The sequence below is a fragment of the Bombus vosnesenskii genome, unplaced genomic scaffold (assembly GCF_011952255.1).
Source record: "Bombus vosnesenskii isolate JDL3184/JDL3185 unplaced genomic scaffold, Bvos_JDL3184-5_v1.1 scf7180000013265, whole genome shotgun sequence".
NCBI lineage: Eukaryota > Metazoa > Arthropoda > Insecta > Hymenoptera > Apidae > Bombus > Bombus vosnesenskii.
Window position 1 is genome coordinate 5,193,343 of NW_022882925.1, and position 27,005 is coordinate 5,220,347.

Consider the following 27,005-nt stretch of genomic DNA (forward strand, 5'->3'; position numbering starts at 1 on the left):
ACGAATGTTTAGCAAGCATTTGCTGAACCATCGATGACAATCATTTAAGTACGATAGTATCTCAAGTAGTATAGTAATCGTTCCAAGCTCAGCTCTTCTGTATAAACGAATCTTAATTTGCGGAGACCGAAGAATCGTTGAATCGTTATAATATTCCAAAGTCAATATTATCAATACAAACACGATAACACATGACAAATATGATTCGAGTTGCCATTGACTACCAAATTCGATTTAACTCCATCCAACAATCACAAAGCATAAAAATCGATCGGATTACTCCAAGTCATGAACCTTGGTCTCGTGGAAACGATCCTACAAATCTTCAATCCTTACTGTCCCTTTTCAGCCCCTCGAGAAATGAACGATAAATTTCAGCGAATATCTTCTTTGTTTCACTCGTGAATAATTTTTCTCGTGGCTCCAGGAAGATCCAAGAGGAAAGCGACACAAGAGGACGATGTACTTAATTCCCTCTTGGAAGGATCTGACCCTTCTCGGCGAGTCCCCTCATCGATCACGCGACTTATCCCTGGGTCAGGCCAGCTTCCATCGTTCATTCGTCTATCGAAATTCGCGGTACCGCACGCAATCGTGAAGAAATCGGTCTTCTTTAAAAAGATCTACGCTCTGTTAAGGATTAAGGCAGAGACAAAGATAAGATATCGTGGGTCTTTCTAGATTCGAGTCTATAAAATCGATAAATCGGGAGGAAAGTAAGAAAGAGAGAGAGAGATAGATAGATAAATAGATAGAGAGAGAGAGAGAGAGAAAGTTTTTATAGCACGCGTGGTACACGTGGGAAGCAGAAATAGTGCTTTGACGGAATGACGTTGTCGTTGGTTGTGTTGCGTGGGACGTGGAACTTCGTCGCGAGATCATCGTTTCTTCACAGTGTATCGGTTCATAAGTGCTTTTACTTCCGCGATTCTCTCTCGGTTATTCCGTGTTCTTTCGTTCCCGACGTAAAAGAGAACAAACGAGAGGAGAGAAGAAGAAAGAATGAGAGAAATAGAAAAAATAGCGATGATAAAAAGAGAGAAACAACACAGAACAAGAAGAAATCAGTGTGGAATGTCTCGTATAATTACGTGCGAGAATAATAATTTATCAGGCGTTTAGAAAAAAAAAAAGAAAGAAAAAAAAAGCAAACAACTCCGCTACATTAATCCGTTTACGTTTATAAGACAATAAAAACTGTGCTCGCAGTCATTCGTAATAGCAGTAATAGCAGCAATAATATAATAATGATCGTAATTATAATCATAACCATAACTGTCTTCTTCATCGTCATCATCATCACCATCATCATTATCATCATCATCGTCGTCGGCATCATCATTATCATCATCCTCATCCTCATCCTCATCATCATCATCATCATCATCATCATCATCATCATCATCATCATCATCATAGTATTATAATCAATCGCCATTTCGTACTTCACAAATATGTATATTATAGCAATCTTAAAGTCATCACCGTCAATTTAATCACTACTTAAGAGTTACTTTCTAATTATCGCAAGAGAAAAAAAGGACAAAAAAATATACGTTCATACATTTTTTCTGTATTCCCCCAGCTTTTCCTTTTCTTTTAATTCCGAAATACTTAGGAGGGGGTGGGGGGAGGGGGGGGGGACTTCTCACGCATACGTGTCTATGTATTCATATATATATATATATATATATAAATATATCATCATATTATTTTTATATATCTTCTTTCCTTGCCAACGAAACGATCGATACGGAATAAATTAGGCGCTAAATAAATAGAACGGATCACTACGGTTTTTCTCTCTTCGTTAAAGTAGATTCATACTTGCTGCATTCTTCCTTTCTTTTCTTCCTATTCACCACGTCCCTCTTTGTTTCTCATTTACCGTCGCGTTCATTCGCAGAAGTTCACTTACGTGTTAGCCGGCGAATTAGTTCGTAAGATCGCTTCACGATGTAAAAATCGTTCCCGTTGTCACTACTAACGATGCTGACACGTCGAGAGTGACATTGTTTACTCCGCGCCGCATCAAGCCGGATTTGTCGCAACGATTTGTCACACCGATTTGCTTCGTATGAAACACCCGTCTTAACGCGTTCTGTACTAAGGTAAAAATTCACCAGGAATAATAATAATAATAATCATCATCGACAATACAGCAGAAATTCGAACTGTTCGCGCGAAGGGGTGGATTTCTCACTGTCGGTGTGTCCCTTGCGTCAGTTGCTTCACTTCCTCCATTTCTCCTTCTTCTTTTTTTCTTTATTCTAGTGCAGCCAAACAAGTGCATAGCTGCCACAATGGCGTGTGTATCGTTTAATAATAGGGTCAGTATCTAAAGTAGCCTGACCACGCTGTTCTAAATTACAAATATATATTATATAATATATATACAATATATATATATATTATACAATATATGCATATTATATATATATATAAAATTTGAATGAACGTTCTTGATCAAGCTATAGTGGTTTACTTTATTCTTCTGTTCCTCTCTCGCTCTCTTTCTCTCGCTATCACTCTCGCAATCTTGCACTCGTTCTTTAAACACTTTCACTCTCTCCTCAGTTCCTCCAAAGTTCGTCATTATACTTCTATTATCTTGCCTAATCGTTTCTCTTTCCTGTCTTAGGTTTGTTACTGATATATATTGTTCGTTTGTCAACCGTCCAATAACCGTCATCGTCGTCATTCACCCCTTCTTCCTCGGTTCGCATTCGTCGTCGCGGCTCCGTCTTCCCTCGGACAATTAATAATCCTTAATAATGCAAAAATACTAGTTAAATCCCTGTACATGAAAACCTTGATGTGGTATACGTGTGGTGTCTTTGTCCCTTCATTCTATTAGTCTTCAAACTTGCTATCATGGCCGCATTCTATACAGGTATTCGTGTACGGTTTTGCGCGCGCGAATCAGTGTGTGGTTATGTGTATGTGTGTGCAGGTCCGACCGCCCACTCGTTCTCGTATTTCTTTTTCTTGGTGGACTCAAAAAAGCGTTACTTTTATTTGTTTCTAAAGTATCTTTTTACTTACAAGGTATTTGGTTTGCTCCATGCATCACTCTGACATGCAGTTTTTTTTCTTGTTTAGATATATAAATTATGGTAATGATTCGGTATTATAATTATAATAATAATTATTATTAATAGTAATATTATCATTGTGATCGGTGTGTGTAGTACCGCCGTTTTTCTCATTTATCATTATTATTATTATTATTTTGTTTCTTTTTTGCTGGTCACGGAATCAGTTACTCGATATCTCTCTCACACCCGGTTTTATACGTTCTCGCTCATCCTTTCTCTCCCACTCTCTCTTTCCCTTCGCTTTTCCCATTCGCTATGCACACCTCATTCACGGTATTTTTTCGATTTTTCCCTTTTTTTTTTTACATTTTCTCATTTTTTTTGACAAAAAGAACAAAGGAGAAGATAAAAACATGCGTCAACGCCGTTTCGTATCGCCCTTTGTAATTCGGTGGCCTTCAAAAACGCCGGTACAAATCATGGTAAAAAGGAATGATGTCTTGGCTCTTGAATTAAACGCTACGTCGTTTTGCTATCGCGCAACAAGCGGAATCGGGGGGAGGGGGAGCGTGTGTTTGTTCAAAAGGCAGTAACCGCGTGGAATTACTTCGTTTCGATCTCCATGAAAAAAGAAAGAAAAAAGAGAAATATTCAGAGTCCCTAAAAACTACGACGCGCAGCAGAAGAAGGAAGAAAGCTCTGTCATCTCGAGGTTTCCTTCGCGTAGAGTCGAAAGAAAGTAGCTATCACTATTATCACATGGTATAAAAGTTACGTGAAATGTCGCGAATAACGCTAATCGTACGATCATCCCAAAGAACCTGTTCAGAATCGGTCGATATGATAAAACGAACGCGAAGAAGAACAGAGAGGAAGTCACTAAAATATAAAGAAAAACGATGAGAATGAAGAAGGAAATCTTCGAAATATCGAGCTTTTTACCTCTTCTTTCTGCCTCCGATCTAGCGCGATGGATATCTAAAGACCAGCAAGATGCTTATACACAACTTCCACTTTCATCATATATGCAGTAACACTATTTTACAACGAGGTCTCGTGATATATTTCTACAAACAATAGCAAAAAGAAGGCGAAACAAGACCAAAGATACTGGATGTAGTGAAGAGAAGGAACGAGGAGATAAAAAGGGGAACCTTACGAATTTAATGAATCTAGGATAAATAATTCACGGCGAGGAGAAAGGAACGGAAGAAAGAAGGCAAAGAAAAATAAAAAAAGAAATGGACAAGGTACATAGTTGGAGAGTTAAAGAGGAAGAGAGGAATGAGAGAGAGAGAGAGAGAGAGAGAGCAGGAGCGAAGGAGAATCATCAAAACGATCGTGATGGTGCGATGGTAGGCTACAGGTCTACTATCCGCGACCCTGATCGGTGACCCTGACGGTTTTTAGAAGCGCCTCGCTGCGATCAGCGTTAGATTAGCGGCCGACACGAGGGTGCTGACGTTGTTGCTCGTATTCGTGGCTCCCTGGCTGGCGGTGGGTCACTTCTTACTCTTCTTGGTGGGCGGCTCCTGTACGTCCTGCGAGTCTTCGGTGTCCTCGCTGTCTGTCGGTCGAGGCGTGTTGTTGCTGTCGTCGTTGTCGTTTGTGGCGAGTGAATCGTTCGTGTCTTCGCTGGCAACGGCCGCTGTAATCGGCGTAGCGGGTTTATCCATCGAGTCTTCGGTGAAGGACGTGGTCATGCTGTTCTCGTCGATGGCCGCCGGATCAATACTGCCTAGTTCCTTACCGTTCACTGCCACTTCCTGATTGCTGTCGTCCGATGGTTCTGTCGCCTCGCCGTTGCTGGGCGGATGAGAATTCCCGTTCTCTGTGGAGCCTGGAATGCCGTCCAGCAGCTCTGGCTTCAACTCGGACGCCACGTAGTGGGTCCACAGGGCGAGTTCCACCCTGTGGGGACTCCAGGTTTTGCCGTTCGACGCTGCAATGAAAAAAAAAGAACCAAACGTCTGTTAAATATTTAATCGTTAGGCGATAAGGATCGTCGAGACTGCGGATCTTTATGCATTTATGGGAATTTTCAATGAAGAAACGTACATGCAGTGACTAGGAAAAGTACTGGCGCATGATCATATTTTCCAATGAAGTATTTCTTTTTATCAAATTCTGCATTCCATTTTCCTAGGATCGAATCTTTGTAGTTGTATGAAGGTAATAATGCTTAATAATAAGTTATATTATAGGGTATATTATTGAAAGTATTATTAAATAAAATTTAGTATGTTTAAGCCTAATTAAGTAGTCTACAAACACTATTAAAGATAAATTACTATACTAATACTTTTTGTAGCCATGATAATATACGAAAACATACAAAATATCCAAAATAAGGTACAATAGAAATCCGTTTATACAAACTTGTTGGAAGACAGATAGTTTATGTAATTAGTATCTATTTATTTTCTTCACCACCTATGATTTTTCCTTCATATACTAAGAGTTGACATTCAGATAAACGGATTGAATAGACAGGAGTTTATTTAATCGGATATTAACGAAAGTTTCGTTCAAACAAACGAGATACTGCTGTACTTGTTATAATATACAAAAGGTGAAATCAATACCGATTTGGGTTCTGTCTCTTAGATTCTGTTCATAAAAATATAAATTTTCATAAATATCCGCAGTCTGATCGTCGAAATACTATCTTAATGTTTCGTTTCGAGTTATATATTTAATCGATACAGTGATATACAATTTGATTTAATTGGGAAACAAGAGTGATAGTGAGATCTTGATATAATAGTGATAGGGGATCAAGTAAATTCAGATTAATCGAATTATGCGAATTCAAGTAGTTTCGAGTGGAGAAGTATATCTATCTGAATCCATTGGGGGTCAAACAATTCGTATAATACTTCATCGATTCCTCGTTGCTTGTGCTTTATTGTCTAAATAATAGGAATTCGTGTTAAGATAAGTGGACTTAATCGGTTCAATAAGAAGTTCAGATAAACGAAGTTCCATGTGGTTAGTACAAGTTTCTGTTCATACAAAATAAATTATTCATTTTTGTTCGTACAAATCATAGATAAAGTAGCTTCGAATTATGTATTTCAGATTAAAGCAACTGCCAGTCGACGTGATAACGAACAGAAAATTAGAAACTCTAAAGAGTATTTTTAATCCGCAATAGGATCCTGTTGCTAATCATCTCGATTTAATTGAAATCAAATAACTTAACTAATCTCAATTACACACATAAACCAATATATACATTTTAATAGTAGAAGGGCTGGATAAAAAATTGCTTATTTTTCTTCCAATATAGTGATTTCATCATGACAAACAGGAAGTTCTTAGAAGAAAAGGAAATGTGTTTAGAAATGAATAATCAATATGTACATATAGGTACATACTGAAGTGATAAAATAGTTTTACAAATATTTGTGAAACTTGTTTCCAAATTGTCCTGACGCTAGAACTATCGACGACCAAGATATAAAGCTTCTTTCAAAAAAATCAAAATGAGGGATACATGAAAAAATAAGCCTTTATCAAGAATCATTTAAATCTCGAGATATTGTGAATGCATAAAGTTCGTGTGAAGAATTATGAATTGGACGTTTCGATTACACTGATATTTCTGTTAATTCCGATACGAAAGATCGCGAGAAAACTTGTTGAACGATTCGATATTTGCTCCATGTATCGCTCTTCTCTTTTTCCCTTTTTTAAATTTAACTAATGACACTGCGTTCGATAATTAATCGACGATAAATGAGTTAAACGTATATTAACAGAGACACTTACTTTGTTTGTTCAGCCTCTCGACGGTATTTTGAATGTGCTGAACAAAGTTGAGGTACTCCTTAGTAGTATAATCGATGCCCTCGATTTCCGGTATTGCCATCAGACATTCGTCCGCCATAAAGGGTGCATTCTCCGGTGATGCTGCTGCCAATAGGGCTGACGCCATCGTGGTGCCTACTCCTTTCAAATTCGAGAGGGCAGTAATCGCCTGTTCAAGGTTTGGAAGCTTTTTGAACGCCTTCTTCGTTTCAGCCATCACAGCACGAGGTGTGTTCACTTTTACTAAATAGGACAATTGAGGATAGAACTTCCCACGCTGCAAATAATAAAAAAAAAAGATCCAACGTTTAAAGGAAACATCACGATTTGCTAGACTACTGACTCGAAAGCCACGTGAACGTTACTTCTCGTATTCGTTTCCTGTTTCGTCGACTCTTTCAGCGCGTATGAAATAAATTATGACGTATACTACTATCGCACATGGTGATGATACACGAGTTTTAGAAATACTTTTTCAAGATAGTAGGTACCACCATATGTCGAAATCTCCAAGTTGTGTTCGATAAATTATAGAATTAGTTCTTGAATTTTAATTAACAGTTTTTAACTTGCTAATTACAGGAAATGTCTTAAGTCGAATTGTTAATCTTTTGCGCGTGATAGTGTCGACATTTGAAAATCTTCTACTGTTCTACATATCGCTTCGTTTCTATTAAAGATAGATTACATTCGTAGGTACATTTACAAGGACTAAGATCGATCTAACGAAGGTTTATTTGTCTTTATTCATTTTTAATTCCACGGCTGTAGAAGTTTCCGATTAAAAATTTGTTGATTAAGAATTAACAAGTTGATATGTACGTACGAAAAATATATTTCCTGAAAGAAAGTTAAAATGACAGTATTGAAGTACAAGTTGAATCTTGTTATCGGAATTCAGCTGTTCACAGTTGGATTAAATTTCGAAGAGACATCGAAAGAACAAGTTTAATCCTTCGTATATATGTTTTTGTATTATCAATCTGCTTTTCCTTTTTGTATCTTCAGTAAATTATTTTCGTCGGGATACTAAAATTTATAATCAAAGTGAAACGTGTGCCGCGATTAAAACCCGTTTGGAATCTTCGTGCCGTGCGCGACATATATACTGTTCAAATGAACTTTGAAACTTGTAAAACTTCGATTGAGTCTACAAGCTACCCACGAGTCTAATTCGCATTTTAGCGAAGAACCATGAACTTGGTGTATACCGCTATCTTTAAGTTGCGTAATCGAACAACTTATTTACAGTTGGAAAAGCATATTTACATTGAGGTTTGACTATTTCAGAGTGTCAATTTTAATTTAATCATTTGGAAGAGCTAATTCCTCTTCTTGTAATTACATTCAACCCTGTATAACTCCACGTGACCTGAATGATGAATCTTTTAGTCCATTGTCAGACAGAATCAATTACATTCAAATCTAATCCGTTTTATCGCAGATTGAATATCTCGTAACATTAAATATTTCATCGCGAGCAATTAACTTTAGGCTTGCTTAGACTGTTAGATCTGTAATTAAACAAAATTTCAAATCTTAAATTCTATACATTTTTTAAAGCTATATACCCGCTGGTATAACAAGAGGGTTAACACCCAATGTTAAACTACTGTAAAGCAGTAGAAAGTTCTTGAATAATTCGACTGTTTAATGCTTTATACAGTGTGTTTCAAGGTAATGATTCTCTAAGAGCGGATAAGTTGAAAAAACAAAGAATACAAATTTTCCTGAATATTACGAATTTTTCTCTATAGCACCACCACACTACCGCTTCTTTCCTCAAAGAAATCGAACTAAGCGATTAACGAAAGACTGAGATCTGCTATTAACTTTGAACAAAAGAATTGAGTTATAGAGAGTTAGAAAACGAAAATATAACAGAGAATAATATCGAACAAAAATATCGACTCACTATTTGTTTCCATTTCATCGTTTGTACGAGCTCTTCGTGATTGAGATGCGCGTCCTTACCGCGTGACTTGATCTTCTTTGGAAGCTCATTCTGATACCTGCGAACAGAAAACGTCACCGAATGGTCAGTAAACGAAGACAGTCGTGAATGGAACGTCAGAGTATGCAAGATCACGGTTACAGGGGAACGATTACGTAACCAGCAGTATCGTGGAACATAGAAATCGTGGAATACTGATTAAAAATGCAGCCGCAAGAAGCGGTTTTCCACCTACTGACGCTCACGTGGTCTGGCAGACATCGGCGATGGAATACGAGCCAAATCGAGGACACGTTCTCCACGTCGGATTTTCCGATATTCCATCAAACATCTTTCTACTTTATTTCTATATTTTCCCTATTCTCTAAAACCTTCCAATTTTATTTCAACCTATCATTCTCTTTTAATCCATTTAATCCCTCTTTAATTCAACTGATAATTTTTGTTTCCTTTTTTTTTCAGGATCACTATAGAATTTTGATTTCCATTTCTTAATGATGTCCTTTAGCGAACTTTATATATTTTTGAAATATTAAATAAATCATTTTTTAATTTGAGGAGAAAGATTCCTCACTATGAAAGTTAGGTGATTCTTTTTACGAGTCTCGAGTACAGATCATAGAAGTTTTGACTCATTTGTTTTACAAATTATCGAGGCATCATTATATTATTCAAAACTTTTTTCTCCCTTTCTATATTCGTACTGCTAACTTATATTAGTGTCTGTATCAGCGTACGTGTAAAATAAATATATTACTCAATGTTCAGGCAGAAAATTCGAATTAGAATTTAAGCACTTCTACACTTCAAACGTTTCGAATCCAAATGTTTACAACTGATCACATCCACCTTCGACCTCCATCTTCACTCTTTGCGTTTCTTAATTTAATACTTACGTAATTTTCGCTGACCACACAGATAAACACATGTTAGTTTAATTACATAAATTTGAATGCATTTAAATACCAACATCGTAACAAGAAATCGCTTTTAAGTTGAACGATTTCCACTAGAAAACGTGTGCTCCTCCGATTCAACGCGTATACAATGCAAGAAAATTTAGGGAAAAATTAATCCCTAATTTCCTCTACGCCTATTTCTGTCATCTATATATTTTCTTACACTCTCAATTTCGATAAAAGCGAAATTACAAAATTTTTATTTCGAGTAACGGTTACGAACTAAATTAAATTAAATTTAATTTAATATAAGGAATTTTCCCATTTAAACGCTACCCACTATATTCCATGCATATTTCATAATAAATTATAAATCCGACAGATACCGTAACAAACATTTGAAAACCAATTACGTTCATTCCGGCTATCCTCATTATACATACAGAGTAATCCAAATGTTCAATGCTAAAGTCTCAGTATTTGACTCAGCCATTGCCTATCACCATTCGTATTCTAATATACCGAGCAGTACTTTTTCTCTTCATATTATTTTATGCCGTTTTCTGAAGAATCTGGTTTCATTTAGCGGCGAACGTCCCGGTTCAGGTAACGTTTCCTCTTTTTCCCAGCGAACTCTTTCTTCGTCCCCATTATTCGGGTCATCGACACCGAGAGACAAGTTCTCTGTTCTTCGGAGGCTGCATCCGTGAACACGGCCGTGCAACGGGAGAGACAGAGACAGATACGGAGAGCACTCTCTCGCGTGGTTTTATTGTAGGTACTTTCGGAGGTCGGCTGAGATCAGCTGTTTGGCTGAACGGCTAAACTTAGTTACGGATAGTTTGTATTTCATTCATATAATGTGACACTTGGACGCGTGTTTCCTTGAATTACGGCTGCTAGGCGGTTCACTGTCTGAAAGAGAGCACGTGAAGCACCGTGGAGGTGGTAATTAACGTATTACGTTGATTGCAGTGGCCGATAGTAGAACGGATACGTTCGATTGATTCCCAATCACGTTCGATGTACTTAGCTCGATCTTCTCATTTGTTTACTCGCATGTGTTGTGGTTGTTTACTTATTCGCGAGTATAAATTTGCGATATGTAAATCACAGTATGTGATTCATAGTACGTAACCGTATAGTTGTGCACGAGTAGTATTCTTGATAATTAGCTTATTTGCGCTGCTGAGGTTGCTTTCCAGTGACTAATAAGAATATAGGGAATTCGAGTTATTATCGTCGAATTAAAATTTTTAATAATTCAGGGTCGAAGGTAAAGTTTTTATTTCGGAAGTCTGGTAGATTCATTGCTCGAATCCTTTTTTTAAACTCTGTTTTTATCGATCGATAAGAGAAACGCATCTCTTCTCAAGTTTTTAATAACACAACTTTAATTTCTTTTCCCCCCTGTCAGCTAGAATCCTGAATGAAAAGAAAGAAAACTAATAATTCTCCATCGAGGTAACATTCTTGCTTTTTTTTTCGAAAGTAAAATTTAAAAGACCGCTGTTATTTTCATAGAACGTTGCAGAAAGGATACCAGAATGTTTCCAATTACGCGCCGTATAAGAGCGATGGAACGGTTTGAAGATTAGGATTTTTGGTTTGCGGTGAAACTTGGACGATAATGAACAGTATTATCGTGGAAGAAGGGGAAAGACCACCGAGGAAACCGTAGAGCGGTTAGTTTGTCTCGCAGCCAAAAGTAATTTCTCAAACGAGAGTTCAACTGTCGTTGCTCTACGGCTCTTTTTTCTTTTTCTTCCCTCTTTTTTTTTTTGGTATTTTTGTTGCCTTCTTTTCGCAATAAAGCGGAGATAAGAATACAATGAGTTCTTTTGCGGGTAAAATAAACCTTGCACGATATCCTGACGATAATTCACCAAAACCCACGGCGACCAGAACTTGTAAAAAGCAGATGAATTTTAATTTTTATTGAAATAAATGTGGAAAATCATACGAATAAAAAAGAAAGAATAAACTGAAATCTGTTGAGAATTGGATAAACCTTAATGCATACGTAATTAAATGTGTAATTATGTAATATGATTTATTATTAACGTTGGTTAGTATTTCTTAGGTCGCTTTAAATTAAATTTACAAACAACAAGAATTTGAGTGATATTAAAGACTGTGAAAGGAATAACAGAAATCTGTTAAGAATTGGATAAACCTTGATATGTATATATGATTATGCCATATTATTTATTCTTATTGTTGGTTGGTATTTATTAAATCTTTTAAATTAAATTTATTTTATCCGCTTCCTTTTTTCCTGCATCGAATTTCCTATTATTTTTATTATATTATGCATTGGGTTGCTTCTCTTGAATAAATAAATATTTATTATCGACTAGTTGATAAAGATAGAAAGTTTCTATGATTTTCTTAGAAAAAAGTAACGAGATATTGGATTGGTTCTTTTCCACTGGCTTCGACAGCGGAAGAGTATAAGAAAAAAGAAGCCTCAAAAATGAGTTCCATTCGTTTGATTCTCGTCGATCGTTGAATTAATACCAAACGTGGGCATTCCTCCGCGAGATTTCAAAGTGAAATTTCACATGTCTTTACGTGGATGAAAATACTTCGTTAAAAGGAACGCACGCCGAGTATTCGTTTAATTGTTAATTGGCTTCATCCAATTTGCTGATAAACCAAGTACATTCCAAAATCTTACAAACTCGTAACGTATACGTAACTATTACTGTATATTACACGGGTTCCTATAGATACAGTCTAATTTTCTTAAACATATTCATACAGCATATACTTTCGATTATAATATTTCGGTTATTTCCATAAAAAATCATAGATATCATGTATTTATATTATACGTTTCGCAATATTATTTATTAGACGTCGAAAAACTTGGATCTGTTTCTACAGTGAAACTGGTAAACACGTAGTACCCTTATGAGCGTAATTAAAAAGTAGGATCAAAGTAAGGCAAAGATTTGTCTCGCAAAGCAAGAGTTATGACGAGAACTCTACCTTACTTTATTAAAATATTCTATTCAGAGTTTATTCATTTTTCAAGATGTATTAAAATGCTTCAAGTTCCGCGAGTTTTTTACCTTTGGAGTAAAATTCCATCGTAAAAATTGTTACAAAATAATGATTAAATAATTTTTAATAAAATAGAGAAGACCACGGACAAACAGCAGGAAGAAAATGGCAAAACTTCAGTTTCAAAATGGTAAGTATAATTAATACCATATCTGTTTCTTTTTTGGAAAATTGAATCAAACCCGGTATTGAGTTCCCAAACAATTATATACACAGACAATTTCAAATTCTATCTAGAAATAGCTAGTTATATTTGTACACGTCAATGCCAATAAACTTTCTGCAAAAGGTTCGAAGTCGACATAAAAAACACAAATAGTATAAGCTTCGACTCTGCTTTTTTCTACCAGAAAAAAACTTGAAACAGCAGAAACTACCGTGTGACAAACTATTTGAACACGAATTTTTTAAGGTACCTTTAAGCGCTAATATCTCAACGTATAAATACTGACATTGCCACTGCTTGCACCAAGTTACAGATATATACTCTGCACATACGTGAATCTTCAAATTTCCCATAAATGCACGGAAAAATCTTCGATCTATCAATGAGAAACCGTAAACAAAAAAAAAAAAAATACCAATAAACAAGATCAAACGATCTAAATATCAAAGTAGCAAGAAATTGCAATTACCATGCGTGTGATTGCGATTATTCGCATGGTTATTCATTGTCGATCGTCCAGGTCTAGAAAGTCGAAGAAAGAAAACAATCGAGTAAAGTGTCGTAACGGAGCATTTCTTTGGTGTAGACGGTTCTTTTGAGACATAGCTGGAAACCTTTTCAGGACGTCGGCCGCGCAACCATTTTGAGAGGCTCTCGCGCGCCACGCCACAGAACGCCACGCAACGCTAAAACAACCTTGACACAATCGCCGTGCTTTAAAACGCCGAGGAGGAGGATTGTGCCTCGCGAGAACTCTACAAGCCTTATTTTTCCAGCTCGCTTTTACGACGATCCTTCGCCTCTTTTATTTCCGCCCCCCCTCGCGCGCGCACCTACCCGTAATCCGCGGGAATATTTCGCGAATTCCAAGGTGGAACAAGCCTGGAAAGCACGCGCATCCACGGGACTGTTCCTCTTTCACGGCGGGCCATTTTCACCGCGTTTTGAAACACCACGTTGCCCAATAGTCGCGGCACCAATCGTTTTCACGACCGTTTCTCATCGCTATAAACGTGCCCATTAATATATTATTAGCGCCAAATCGTTCCCAATACAATTTTACGTAAAATTACGATGCTATATTACCTATATTACTTTTAGAACTGCGGAGATCTTCGTTGCCTCTCATTTATGCGGATGGCTCAAGCGCAAAGTATCTGTTACTGGATCAAGTGAATTTTTAAATAGCTACTTTAGATGGTCTTTCGTGTTCCTGATATTGTAATTTGTAAATGAGAATTGCAAAGAGTCAGTTGATATATTTTTTGAATGACAACTTTCAAAGATGAAGATTTATATAAATTTGCAAAGTTTCAAGAGGTTCAAGTATTTATGATACTTCTAAAATCGTGGCCGTTCCTTGTGCTCCGGATGTTTGTTTTGATTGCTCAAGGTGTTTGTGCAAAGTATCTAGTAGTGGAAGAAGTGAATTCTAAATATCTTTGATACTTCGCATTTTGGAATCCACTGGACTTTTGTAACTTAGTATTTTTGGCAAATTGAATTTCTCAAAGACTCTAGTAACTGTACGGCTGAAGAGGTAAGACATTTAAGATGCGAAGATATCTTAGTCATTCGCTAGATATTCCAACCAATATCCGTGCAAAGAAACCTATGAATCGGACAGGAGACTCATGAATCACAACGAGATCTTAAAAAGCAACTTTAACGCGATCAGATGTATCCTTTTTGCTCCTTCTTCGGAATTCTTCTATCATTAGCCCATTAAGCACCGAACTCAAATGCAACGTTACCGAAAATCGCCTAACTTCTTTTGTATATCCTTGTATTACCGTTTATTATTCGCTTATTATCCCAACTATCGCTAGAAGAGTAACGCGAAACCTTCAGCGGTGCTGTAGAAAGTCACCAAATAGGAAGAAAAATGATCCTTCCAAGTAGATACACGGATACAATTGACTCAATTAAAAATATTCGCAATTAGAATTATATCATAAACGTACATTTTAATCTGCCAACTAAGAGTTCAATAAAATAATATTTCCAAAAACCACGATAAAACGAGAAATGTCACGAGAACCGGTCTGAGCACCTGCAGCATCTTAATTTTACAAAGATTATCCTGCGATAGTCTTCTTCTTCCGAATGAATAACAGACACGCCTATCATTGTCAAAGTTTTATATATAAATTTTCTGCCAGCTAAAATTCCAACAAGATTAAAATTATTTCCGTAAACACGATGAAATAAAAACCACGATAAAGTAAGGAGTCTTACGAGAAAACAAGGTTGAGAACCACTGTAACCGTAACTTCAGAACAAAAATCGGCGACCGAACTGTCGAAACTCGCCCATTCCCATAGTTCACGATTGACGAAATCGACGGAACCGTAGAAACTCCGTGAAGACGACGAAACAGATATTTATTAGAATTACAAGCACAAAAGGAATCGAGCAGCGATGACCACATCGACTACAGCTCGACGTTCGATCGCTAACCGTTTGACCCCAATGTTTTCATCGCTTTGACGAACGAGTGAATCAGCGAAAATATTTCTACGAAGCGAACTTGTGTATCACCTAACGGAAAACCCGATGATATAGGAAAATGTAGGCGAATAGATCGCGATGATCATTCTGCGCGTGTTTCCCTCGCCACATCGTGAAAGGTTCTCCCTGCTTCTTCACCTGAGTATCCTGTTGCCCTCGGGTTTCTTCAAACTGCAAACCGGAAAAGCGTAATTTGACCGTAGCAAAAAGTTGCGGTCTCTCAACCTCGCGAACGTTGCTTTTCACCTGTCCCTTCTTCAAGAAAGAATTCTAATTACCAGAGGTGCAAGAGTCGATATACTTATGGTGATTATTTTACCTGCTTTTGTAACTACAATGCGTAATTTAATCTCCGTGAATAGAATTTTTTCTATCCCGATTAGCGAGATATTCCCCTGAGACTCTTCCTTTAGTAACTTCGACACTGGATCAGTTAAGTAAAAAACTAAAGGTTACTTTTCTTCTAAATTGCCATAGGTTTTTAAGGTAAATTAATTGTTCGATAAATTTCTTTTTTATGAAATAACACAGCAAGTTGGTAAGTTGGTTAACGTTTTAAATTGACTGAACTGCTTTTAAAATTAACTTCTTATTCTGTGACTTATTCTTTAAATTAAACGGGACAAAAGAATTAATCATTTGACATAAAACAATTTTTCCCAGGACCACCGAAGAGACAAAGAGGCTTGTTATTTTTATTCTACAAAACTCACTCCAAAGATTCTTTCTTCCATTGCATATCCAGTGCAAGACATATATTGTACACAGTCGTATATCGATAATAATCATCTGTTCGCATTGGATTATCTAATTAAATACATAAGCATAAGTGGAACAACTACGTCCATAAAATTTTATAGGTATATAGCAGTAAACACTGTAAGTGCCAGAGTAAGTTGTTTTAGCTTTCAGAACAATTTCAAAATAGAGCTAACCGGAGTGCCAAAATGTACAAGCACATGGCATTTGTTTACACATAAGATCTTCGTTTTGGCACTCGCATCATTTGTCAGTGATCCTATGGGATTCAAAGCTATAGTATCTCCCTTTAACTCTTTGATTTATAGATGACTATCGCAGTTCGATTTAGATTTTACTTTATCCTGTATTCTTTATTTTACACAACGAAGGTCATTAATAATTTTTACCACGTAAAATATAAGATACAAAAATACTGAAATACTTTATTGATATGAAACACTTTAATCCTTTCGCTACATTCACGAGACAACTGAGTCATGAGACTATATTTTATGTTGGTGTAAACATATTGCGTAAGAATGCAAATTGAGCAAAAGAAAGCAAATGAGAAAATAGCATACTATGCTGTGTTCAACCAGAGTTGTTAACTTATCTTTCAAGATGTCGTATAAGTGTCTTCGTTCATAATCATCCTGTTATATTTTACTATGGAAAGAGTTCAACTTCGTGTAACTATATTCATACGTGGTTATAACGAGCGTTCAATGTTAGTCGATTATAGTCATCTTTAACATATAGTGAACACTCGTTGAATAGTTGTAGTTATCTTTAGTTTACCACGAGCTCGCTATTCTCTAACTATACGTAGTCACCTTTAATAGCAAGTAGAAAGGATTAAATATAACATAACCTTATTCAAAGTGTAATAGTCACTTACGAAGCAACGATGCTATCTGTAAATGAAAAAGATATATAGTTACATTTAATGTACGACGAGACTCACGTTTCATGACAATAGTCACCTTTAGTGCCGAAAGGGTTAAACCTAATTAGGTTAGGATCCAATTCAATAATAACTCAATTCGAACAGTTGCAATCACCTATGACTCAACGATAGTAGGTATAAATTAGAACGATACATGCAGTTATCTTTTTTAGTATAGGATAATTTTGGCGTTTAACGAGAATAGTCACCTGTAATAGCGAAAGACATAGACTAACGTAAATCAGATTATTATTATAGTAATACTCGTAATATTGTCGTATTACCTAAAAATAATCTAAATCGAACTATTACTGTCGTAACACTTGTATTACTGTCGTACAGCTCAAGGAAAACGTATTTCCCTATACTTTCACTTCATCCACCTGATCATCCAGCGGCGCATAGAATAACTTTAAAAACTGTTCCCGGTAATCTTTAACCGAATGTAAAAGAGCTAGGAAAATTCAAGCACCTCGAGTTGGTATTCAGTTGGCGAGTGACACTGGCGAGCCGTGTCCGCAATCCTTGTAAGTTTATCTTCTTAAGAAGCTACTTGGCGGTGTACTTCTATGCGACTCTCGGCTGATACAAAAGGAAAGAGTATCAATGAAGAGAAAGCCGACTTTGAAAATACAACCGTCTGTGACCTGCATCGTTGGGGCTCTTTGCCATGAAGCACACGTGGTGTTACGCAACTGTTCCTTACAGCGTTAGAAAAACAAACGATGAAAAGAGAAATAATCGCTAGGACACATAGGAGGGAACGTTTGAAAAACTTGTGGACCCGGTGTTAGGTTTACATGCGGCATTATTGAGTCTAAAAGTATAATAAACAATATGAAGCGAGTTTGAATAAAGATGAAGCAATTTGATACAAATAGTACTGAACATTGCATATTGAAAATATGTATTTGATTATTAAGGCTCTAATTTCGGGTACACTAAGCGTATTGTAGGATATTTACAACAGTGAGATATTTAAAGAAAGTTAGAACTTAGGAGTATTCGATTATTAACGACGATCTACATTTTAAATATATCAAGTAATTTAGAATAATGAAATACTAAATTGAAACTATGACTTCACACTGACTAGGACTTTAATATATTACATTAGTTAGAGCTATTGAATGAGTAAAAGTGCTCCAAATTTTGGCCATGTGTCTACAAATATGTAGAGTAATTCAATAAAGAAGAAGTATTTAAGAAACTTGAAAATTCGGTCGCTAGATATACAGCAAGTTTTAGATATAATATATCAACTACGTAATAATAACTCTTCAAAATAAATTCTTCAAAATTTAGTATTTCAAGAATGTCGAACGAGTCTCTATGTTAAGTATTCAAGTTCACTATGGTGAGTGTGCACATACTTTCGTGAACCACTATAAGTAACCCTGAAGTAAGCCAATTAATAAGCCAATTAACGAGCCACCATAAGTTGCACTTCTTCCAAAATATCTCATCTCCCAGAGCAATTCCCACTTGACGCACAATTCGTTTACCATGCTTCGCTCACTGAACATGATTCGAGGAAGTCAGATACATCGCGTAACGATGACAAGGCATCGGTGGACGCCGTAGAAAAGTAGCCTTGACGTAAACAAGCTTTGCCAGCAATGAAAACAACGGTACCATTCCCCTCCGCCTTTCAGCTAGAAGAGGACTGCAAGCAAAGCCTCTTCACTTCCACATCGATCGCGAAGTTGCAAATTTCCAGTTAACTATCAATAAGAAAAACCACATAGAAAATTATTCTCTTACATGTATTAAATAATAGTAACAATAAATGGTTCAGTAAATTCGTCTACCGCTGTATCCATCCAATGACTTCCGTTGGAACATGTATGCTCAATGGATTCCTTGTTTCAGCTCTTCTAGATACAATCAGATGTATTTCTCTGAAGTCAACAATTAAATTTATCGTAATCAGTCGTTTCCTTAGCGTGAAGTAAAGTAAAGGCACAGAACTCGACTTGTAAATTTAAGAATCGCAATCCCCAAGTGGGACGTTTCTTCTAGATGAAATTATTTTTATAGGAAATTTTGTCACGAGAAATTCTCAACGCTTATTAATTATACGGTGGTTGTTTTGAAAGATTTCTATAGGTTTTTGCTAAATAAAAAGAAGTGGCTAAAATCTATAACATGTTTAGAGATACTGAAGACCACTTTGTTCATATATACTCTTCGCCGACAAACATAATTTTCCATACTTCATACACAAACTGCGTGCAAACCTAATTTTCTTATTACTCCAGACTGTCCAGAAGTCTGATAAAATTCTGGGATGCTTATAAATGTCTGTGCTACAGTAAATAAATGTGAAACCCCGGAATAAAAGATCCAAGGATAAAATTTCTTGGATCATCAACGATCCTATTTGTTTATAGAGTGTTAACGTCCCCTTAAGTTTCTTTCGCCCTATTAAAAATATTTCTTTATGAAAACATTCTAAAGAGAAAATCACAGATTTATTTAGCTATGATAAATAGCAAAGTACCGAGAAATACCGTTCTTGGACTTTTCATCCCCTTTCAGGCACAAAGAAGACGCGTTTTCCCAAAGCCAACAATTCAATTTCTCGTAATCGCTCGTTTAACTGGCACGGATAAGTTTTCCAAGGTGTGTATAGATTGTTAAAAAAAAAAAAGGAAGAAAAAATGAAGAGGAAAAAGAGCGAACGATTGGTCAAAGGGGATGTGCAGAGAAACGAAGAAAGATTGACGCTAGTTTGATCTATGCGGAATTAACAAAAACAAAGGGAAATTGGTGGGGAAGGGTGGAAAGAGAGGGCACTATCGAACAGAGAATGAATAATTAAACGGCGGAACGCGGGACGATCGTGGATGGTAAAGATTCCATTATTATTGCCCGATTCCCGGTCGTCGTAGGAAAGACTAAAAAGTCGTAACGTGGAATTTAACGAGTCTCGAACCTGCCTTTAATTAATTAAGCCAGACGTGACGCCAGTGGAATTGAAGCACGCGCCGTGGAAACCTCGTTGTCGCTCGCGGACGCCTCGTCAACGGCAACTGTCCCGGTTCCGAGCATTTCGCTCCGAATTTCAGTCGAGTTTACATCGAGCTGCGTTCTATAATTTCGCAGTAGAACCAGACAAATCGGATTCCCCTTGATAAATCCTCGTTTTTATCGTCTCCACGCTCCAAATTCCGCGCGTCGGTCTTGATAAACGAGCTTTATCCAACGCCTTGTCTTTGGTAATTTGTGTAACGAGAGAGGATTGATTCTTAAGGGGCTGCTGCTGACGCTTTGTAAGCCGAGTCGGTAATTTTCTTCGGAGGTAAAATATTCGGTATACGAACGAAGCTCTTGAATGAAAAATGATACAATTTTTAATTTTATGAAAATCATTCAACTTTGATATATGTACACGTTGAATGCTACGTGAAGTTTGTGTGTCCTCAATAGCGACGTAGTGATATCATTTTTCAGCACGATACGTAATTGGTATTTAATTAGTAGAAATATTAGTACTTAATAATAAGGTTCACAATTTTCAAGCAATTAATCTTCGTTATAATAATTATAAGTTATATCGTGTACCACATATGACAAATGTTTCTGAGTTAAATGTTGAATAACCCATACTAAACGTTAATTGAGATATTCAAACTAAATAAACAGTTACGTTTGTAAAATTGTCAATAATTTGAATACTAACAATGTGAAATACTAAATAAGTCAAAAAGCATTCGAACAATTTTAACTTTTTAATAACTGTTTATTTAATGCAAATGTTTCGACCAATTTCAAAAATCATTCTCTAATAATAGTTACGAATGACCACCATTAACCAGCAATGTGTTAATAGAGAAATATATATGTGTGTATTATCTCATTAAGAGCAAACATTGTGTTAACGTTTCATTTGCTACTTTTTCTGGTCTATTCCCATTATTAAATTTTGCTTGCCAACAATGTGATTATAAAACGAATTCCAAGGATTTGCTCTTTCCATTCAGATCCCAGAATTTTACGGAATATGAAGAAATTGAAGTAGTCTTTCTTCAATTTTAGGAATATTTATTACATATCCTATCTTTTGACAATTAACTATTTACATTTGTAACTTGACAAAATATTACATGTTACATTATTTATGTCCTTCGATAACGTGTTTTTCTGCATCATATCACGTGACCATAAATTACTGCTCTTGTTAACCTTAAACACAATGTTCATCGAAATTCTTTTCAATATAGTAAAAGTTAATAGACGTTAACTTTACTATTTACTTGGTAATTACAGAACTTACATATTTCCATACGCGATAAGTAATATATCAATTTGTAGACGAATAAATTCGTATCCAAATTCTCGACAAATATAAATTTCCTATATCATGCAGTATTTCTGAAAAAAGAAAAATAGTCTTGCATTGATTTTCTATGGAATCCCGCAACTCTAACCTAAAAATATTTTATCAAATTACACGAGTTTCGTTGAACGTAATAACGAATTAAAGTACGTTTGTCACGTGTAACAAACCTTTAGATCTCCATGCGTGAAATTAAACCGTGAATGAATAAAATAAAACAAAGTTGGACAATATTGACATAACCTTACTTCACAATTTACAGAGCTCTGTTATATTTGATACTGGAGGACTATTCTTTCATTTAGAATTTACACTTTATCCAGCAAGCATATCTAATGATAAGAATCTACACTAATAAACAATTGCCAATTAATTATTATCAAAAATATTATCGACACTGTTTAACATAAAAAGAACATTACGACATAAAACCAATTGACGGCTGTCAACAATGGACACTGTTTAGTTTTTAATTACGGACCTAAAAATACACACATATATTTTAACCTCAAATAGCTGTGTTGATTCATGGAAAACTATGATAATTTATGTTACATTACTAAAATTTCGGGTATTTTATCTTATTTTGTACTTCACATTCTCCATGATGAAGATCGGTATAATAGAATTAGATTAAGTTAAAAAGTCAAAAAATTAAGTAATCTAACCTTAAATTGTTATAGTCTCGAATGACTCAATGATACCAGTTTACGAGTTAACCTAGTTGAATTCGCAATCATGATCACGCAATGACACATATTAAAATTTTGTATGTAAATACATAAATAAATAGTGATTCCTTTTATAAGCTTTTGTAAAATTGCCTTTATGCGAAAAATATTACACTAACCTATATAACTTACGAAAGCATGGTAAGAAAATATAAGTTGTATTTTAAACAGAAAGAAGTATAGGTCAGAGCAGGATACACAAAAGACTTCAGTTTGTGGAACAAAAAGCTTATTTGACATGACAAAAGATGTGAGAAAACGATTTCCGCAGGGAGAATATACATTGGTTTCGGATTTAGCAATGTCATTTGATTCGAATATTATATATAATTTAAAATTTGGCAAAGGATGAATAAATAGAAGAAAATTCTGAAAATGTTTAGTGATAGCGCTTCTAGTTTCAAAAAAGGGTAATCAATTGTCTTGTACGACTTTTGGAATATCAATAGATATTATACAATAGATTTTAAATATTCACGAATCTGAAAGGCAACAAATTATTGATAAAGAACATACGAATTCTATTCACGTAGAAAAAATAAACGTACGCATTTTATACATAGCAGTAAGTCAATTTATGAATATTATCGAAAATACATTTGTAAAGAATGCCACCACCTAAAATTTGCTAAAAAACCTGGCTGATTAAATACAATTTTGCGAAACAGTTGCAAGTATAGAATTTCTGAAATTTTTTGTTTGAATGTCTAATATTATGATCCTGAATTAGATATTTGAAAATATTTAAATGAACATCTTAGGATATTTCACATAGTGTAAACATGCGAAAATCGTACTGAATATAAAAGATGCAAGAGTGTATCATTGGTGCTAAAGAAAACAGTCTATAGGGTTAACTGCAAAGTTGCGTATCGTAATATTTCAAAGAGTTAATCATTTGATTTGGAAAAGAAATGAGGATATAGGCTAGATGAACCAACCATTGAAAAAAAGAATTGCGAAAACAAGAGTGGAGAAAGGTTCGTTAATCGTGTCCGAACGAGTCAAGGTAGTTGTGTGACGCCGTGAAAGCGACGCCGGCGAGTCGCCTCTTTCACTGGCATCGTTGCCAGCGCGACGCTTGCTCGAAAATCCATTTAACATTCATAGAAATACAGAAAAATATTTAGAAAAAATTGTATCGTATTTTTTCGTGCATCGTAACATTCTTTCTAAAATTTTTAAACACGCTGTCACACGAAACAACACCAAATACAATAGCAGAGCATGAGATCGTAATGGCAACGTCGAAACTTCCTCGATGAGGTGGCACAAAATTCCCACGAAAATTCCTAGGTCAATATTATCGTGGCGAAAATCCATATTAAATATCCAATTACTACTATTAAAACTAACCAAAATATCATACTGTATTATTGTCAAAGAAAAAGGAAGTAAAGAGGAAAAAAGTGAGTTAATAGAATCACCACGTGACAACACGAGTATGTATCCTTTCTACGACTAGTTAAAAGGCGATCTAGCGGCCACCGTGTTTCGAAGCCGCCGCTCCGGCGATCGTCGTCGATCATGGGAATAGGAGAGAGTAAATATACTATCTGAAATTGCAGCTAGGTCCGACGAGGGGGCCATACGGGTAACACACACAACATGCGGTATGTGGTGGCAACTGGCGCGCCACGGGTTCATTGTCCCGTGTGTGCCCGTGGTGGAAGCCCCTCGTTGAAAAGGAGGGCCCGTGTGTATCGGGCGTAATATGTCGACGAAATATCAGACGTTATATCGAACTTACCAGTTGTCCAACTTGATCAGCTCCTCGGGCTTTTTCGTCTTCCGATCGGCCTTGAGTCTGAGGGCCTGCGGATAAAGCTTCAAGACGTGTTCGAACTGACTCGCTGTGCCCTCCGCGAAGAAAGTTGCTGTGTCTTTCACGGAAGCCATTGTGATAACTGAGTTTCGACGAACGGCCGTTGGGGCGCAGCACCGACGCCTCTGTGCACTATACACGTCTTCGTCGCTCCCCTCGACACTCTCTGTCCCTCCTTCTCCCTCTTCTTCCTTTTCTATCCTCGTCGAGCGATATCTCGCTTTCTTTCCTTCTCCCTCTCTCACTTCTTCGTGCACCCCTCTCCGCGCGTGCCACGGGAGAGGACCGACCACGCGAGAAATCCTATTTTACCCTCTGACTCGTTCGAATTCTCTTGGTTTCACCGGCGGCGGTGATACGCGACACACGCGTGGGACGCGTTCACGATCGGCGCACACACAGAGTTGATCGCGTTCCGAGAGAGAGAATTATCGACGATAGCACGCGTGTAAAGCGGACTTCACTACCAGTGTCTCTCTCTCTCCGTCTGTCTCTTTCTCCTTCTAGCTGTTTTTCGATTTCCTCCGAAAGATATTTCTTCACTGTATTTCCCAGGATTGACGTTTCTAGTTTAATACTAGACCACCGATATATATCGTTAAGTCGAGAGATGTTTACGCGGAACGCGTGATGTGCTCCAGAGCTACGAGGTCTCGTGCGTACACTCTCGTAAGGGAAAATCACCGTAGTTACACGCCGAGAACTCGCCTTCGGACCTCGTTCGACTGTCCCGGGTGGGGAGCGCGACTCGACGTCGCCAATAGAGAGCAGCACTGCTCGGCGTGTTTCTCACTTCTCTCTTTCCCCCTTGATCCCTCACTCTACCTCTCTCTCTCTCGCCGTCACGTCCTTCCACCTCTTTTCCACCACCCTTATTATTTGTACCGAAAATTTCAACCGTTGCGTGCGGGCACGCACACACGAGGATCAACGATACGAGGATTACGATAAATAACAGAATTCTCTAATATTCTATACCACGTCTATGAAAAGCAATGATATATATCTGGCTCGGTCTAAGCTGGACAAAAAGGAGAACGTGTAAGATACGCGAGCAATCGGAACGCAAAGAACCTCCTTTCTCCTCTCTGAAGTCTCTTCGTCGAGCACTCGAGAGAGCACCCGTGTCTTTCCCTCGGCGCCAGCAGATCCTTCCTCTTTTTTTCCCTCGCTCTCTCAGAGAGCTTCGTACGAATACATGCGGTTTCCCCGCCGGATGTCCGCGAAGTATAGAGTCTATCTGCCCCCACCTCTCTCAGTAGTCCTCGTACACGCACGTATGCACCGATATACGGAGGAACTCTCGGAATACACACGACGGTTCTCCCGTACTTCAATCGTCCGTCGCGCGGATGATACTATACACGCGCGTTCCGCAAGGGTACGTGCCACCCCCTTCTTTCTCGCTCTATTTACTCACGATCGTCTTTGATCCTCCCGTTTGTCAGAACTGGTTGTTGTACGGACTGTTCCCATGTAACTGTTCGTGTATCTTCGTATCGAGCAGAAAAAGTTTACGCTGAAGCGTTGATGACGAAAACCCGTTGACGATCTCATCGACGGCAACGATGTGACGTTGATGACCAGAAGATAAGAAGGACAACGCCGTGTCTTTTTCCCTCGCAAGAAACGGCCTCGGTTTTTAGCTCTATCGCACGTCCGCCTCCGTACGAATCACCACGTTCGATGGCTGTGTACGCGCGCCTGTCTCTGCACGACTCCTCAACACTCTGTATCTGTCTTTCTCTCTCTATCCTCTCTGTCTGTCTCTATTTGGATGAGCGCGTGTGTGTACGCGCGCGCACACACACTCACAATCACACCGACCAACCGACCGACCGACCGACCGAGCGAAAGAGCGGGCAGAACGAAGCTCGAAGCCTTCACTCGAAAAACGGGAACACACAGAGTGTAGTGCGCGCTTAGGCAAAGACTACGTATAGTCAATCGCTTGCTCTACTCTGTGTATGCTGACTGTAGTGAAGCGGCCGACCGACTGAGGGCAGCGCCTTCGCTACCTTCTGCCTGTCCCCTTTTCCTCTTGCCTCTCGGGACTCTACACTACTACTAAATCGCCCGACCCTATCTCCCCTCTACGTAGATCCGCTCCCACTCGCTCTGCCCCTCTCTCTTTCCTATCCTTCCTAATACGTAAAGCAAAGGAATAGAAGCGATGGATTGCGTTTTATCATATATAATGCTTTACGCAGAAATTCGTCGGTCGCTTCGACGATAAACTGTATTATTTCTCTTGCGACCCCTCTTCGCGGACTCCCACGAGCGGCGGACGCGCTCGATATGTACCTCCTCGTGAAGGCGCGTACCGTTCGCTCGATCGCGCTGGGTCGTCCGACTGGAAATCGATGCTAAAGCCGGGGTAGAGGCGCGCCAGTGGTGCCGTAGCACGGCTGGCACACACCGTGTGCTCCAACACAACGCTCGATAACGTTGTGTGTGTCCCTTTACGTGCGTACACACCGTCACGCTCTATACCAAGCGAGATTAAATCGTGTAGGTAGACGGGGTCTCGCATACACAGGACGGTGCTTGTGTGCAACGCGTCACGGTCTACGGATATACGTGTACGCCAGAAGTGGCTCGAACACGCACAAAAGGGCATATGCAGGAAAGGAGACTCTTGCAACCCTTGTGGGATACGAACATTTTCAAAAAGTCTCCGTGTGCTTTGAACAGTCCCAAATGCTCGACGATTGGTCGCTTGCAAAACGTAGAGGGGGTAAACGTGTTTTTTTATGCTTGCGGAGGAAGATCACGAGACGGATGCCGCAGCCGTTGGGAAACGAGCGATTTCACAATTTTGTAAACGCGACGACACGCGCGCTGTACTTCCGTGCTTACGAGCTTAATGACGTTCGTTCTGCGAATCGACGAGTTGAAACTCAATTAAGAGAACGTGCTATAAAATTGCACCTTCTTTTTTGTAAGTTTCATTCTAAAATATTTTCTAGC

General features: G+C 37.8%; 1 protein-coding gene across 1 annotated transcript; it reads right to left on the reverse strand.

Annotated features, from left to right (window-relative positions):
- Positions 1-2,982: 2,982 nt before the first annotated feature.
- LOC117243290 lies at positions 2,983-26,047 on the reverse strand. The gene is made up of 4 exons (XM_033510650.1): positions 23,961-26,047; positions 8,767-8,863; positions 6,813-7,128; positions 2,983-4,980 (listed from the first exon to the last, which is right to left on the reverse strand). The coding sequence occupies exons 1-4, from the start codon at positions 24,107-24,109 to the stop codon at positions 4,541-4,543; spliced, it is 1,002 nt and encodes a 333-aa protein (XP_033366541.1). The 5' UTR covers positions 24,110-26,047; the 3' UTR covers positions 2,983-4,540.
- Positions 26,048-27,005: the final 958 nt, after the last annotated feature.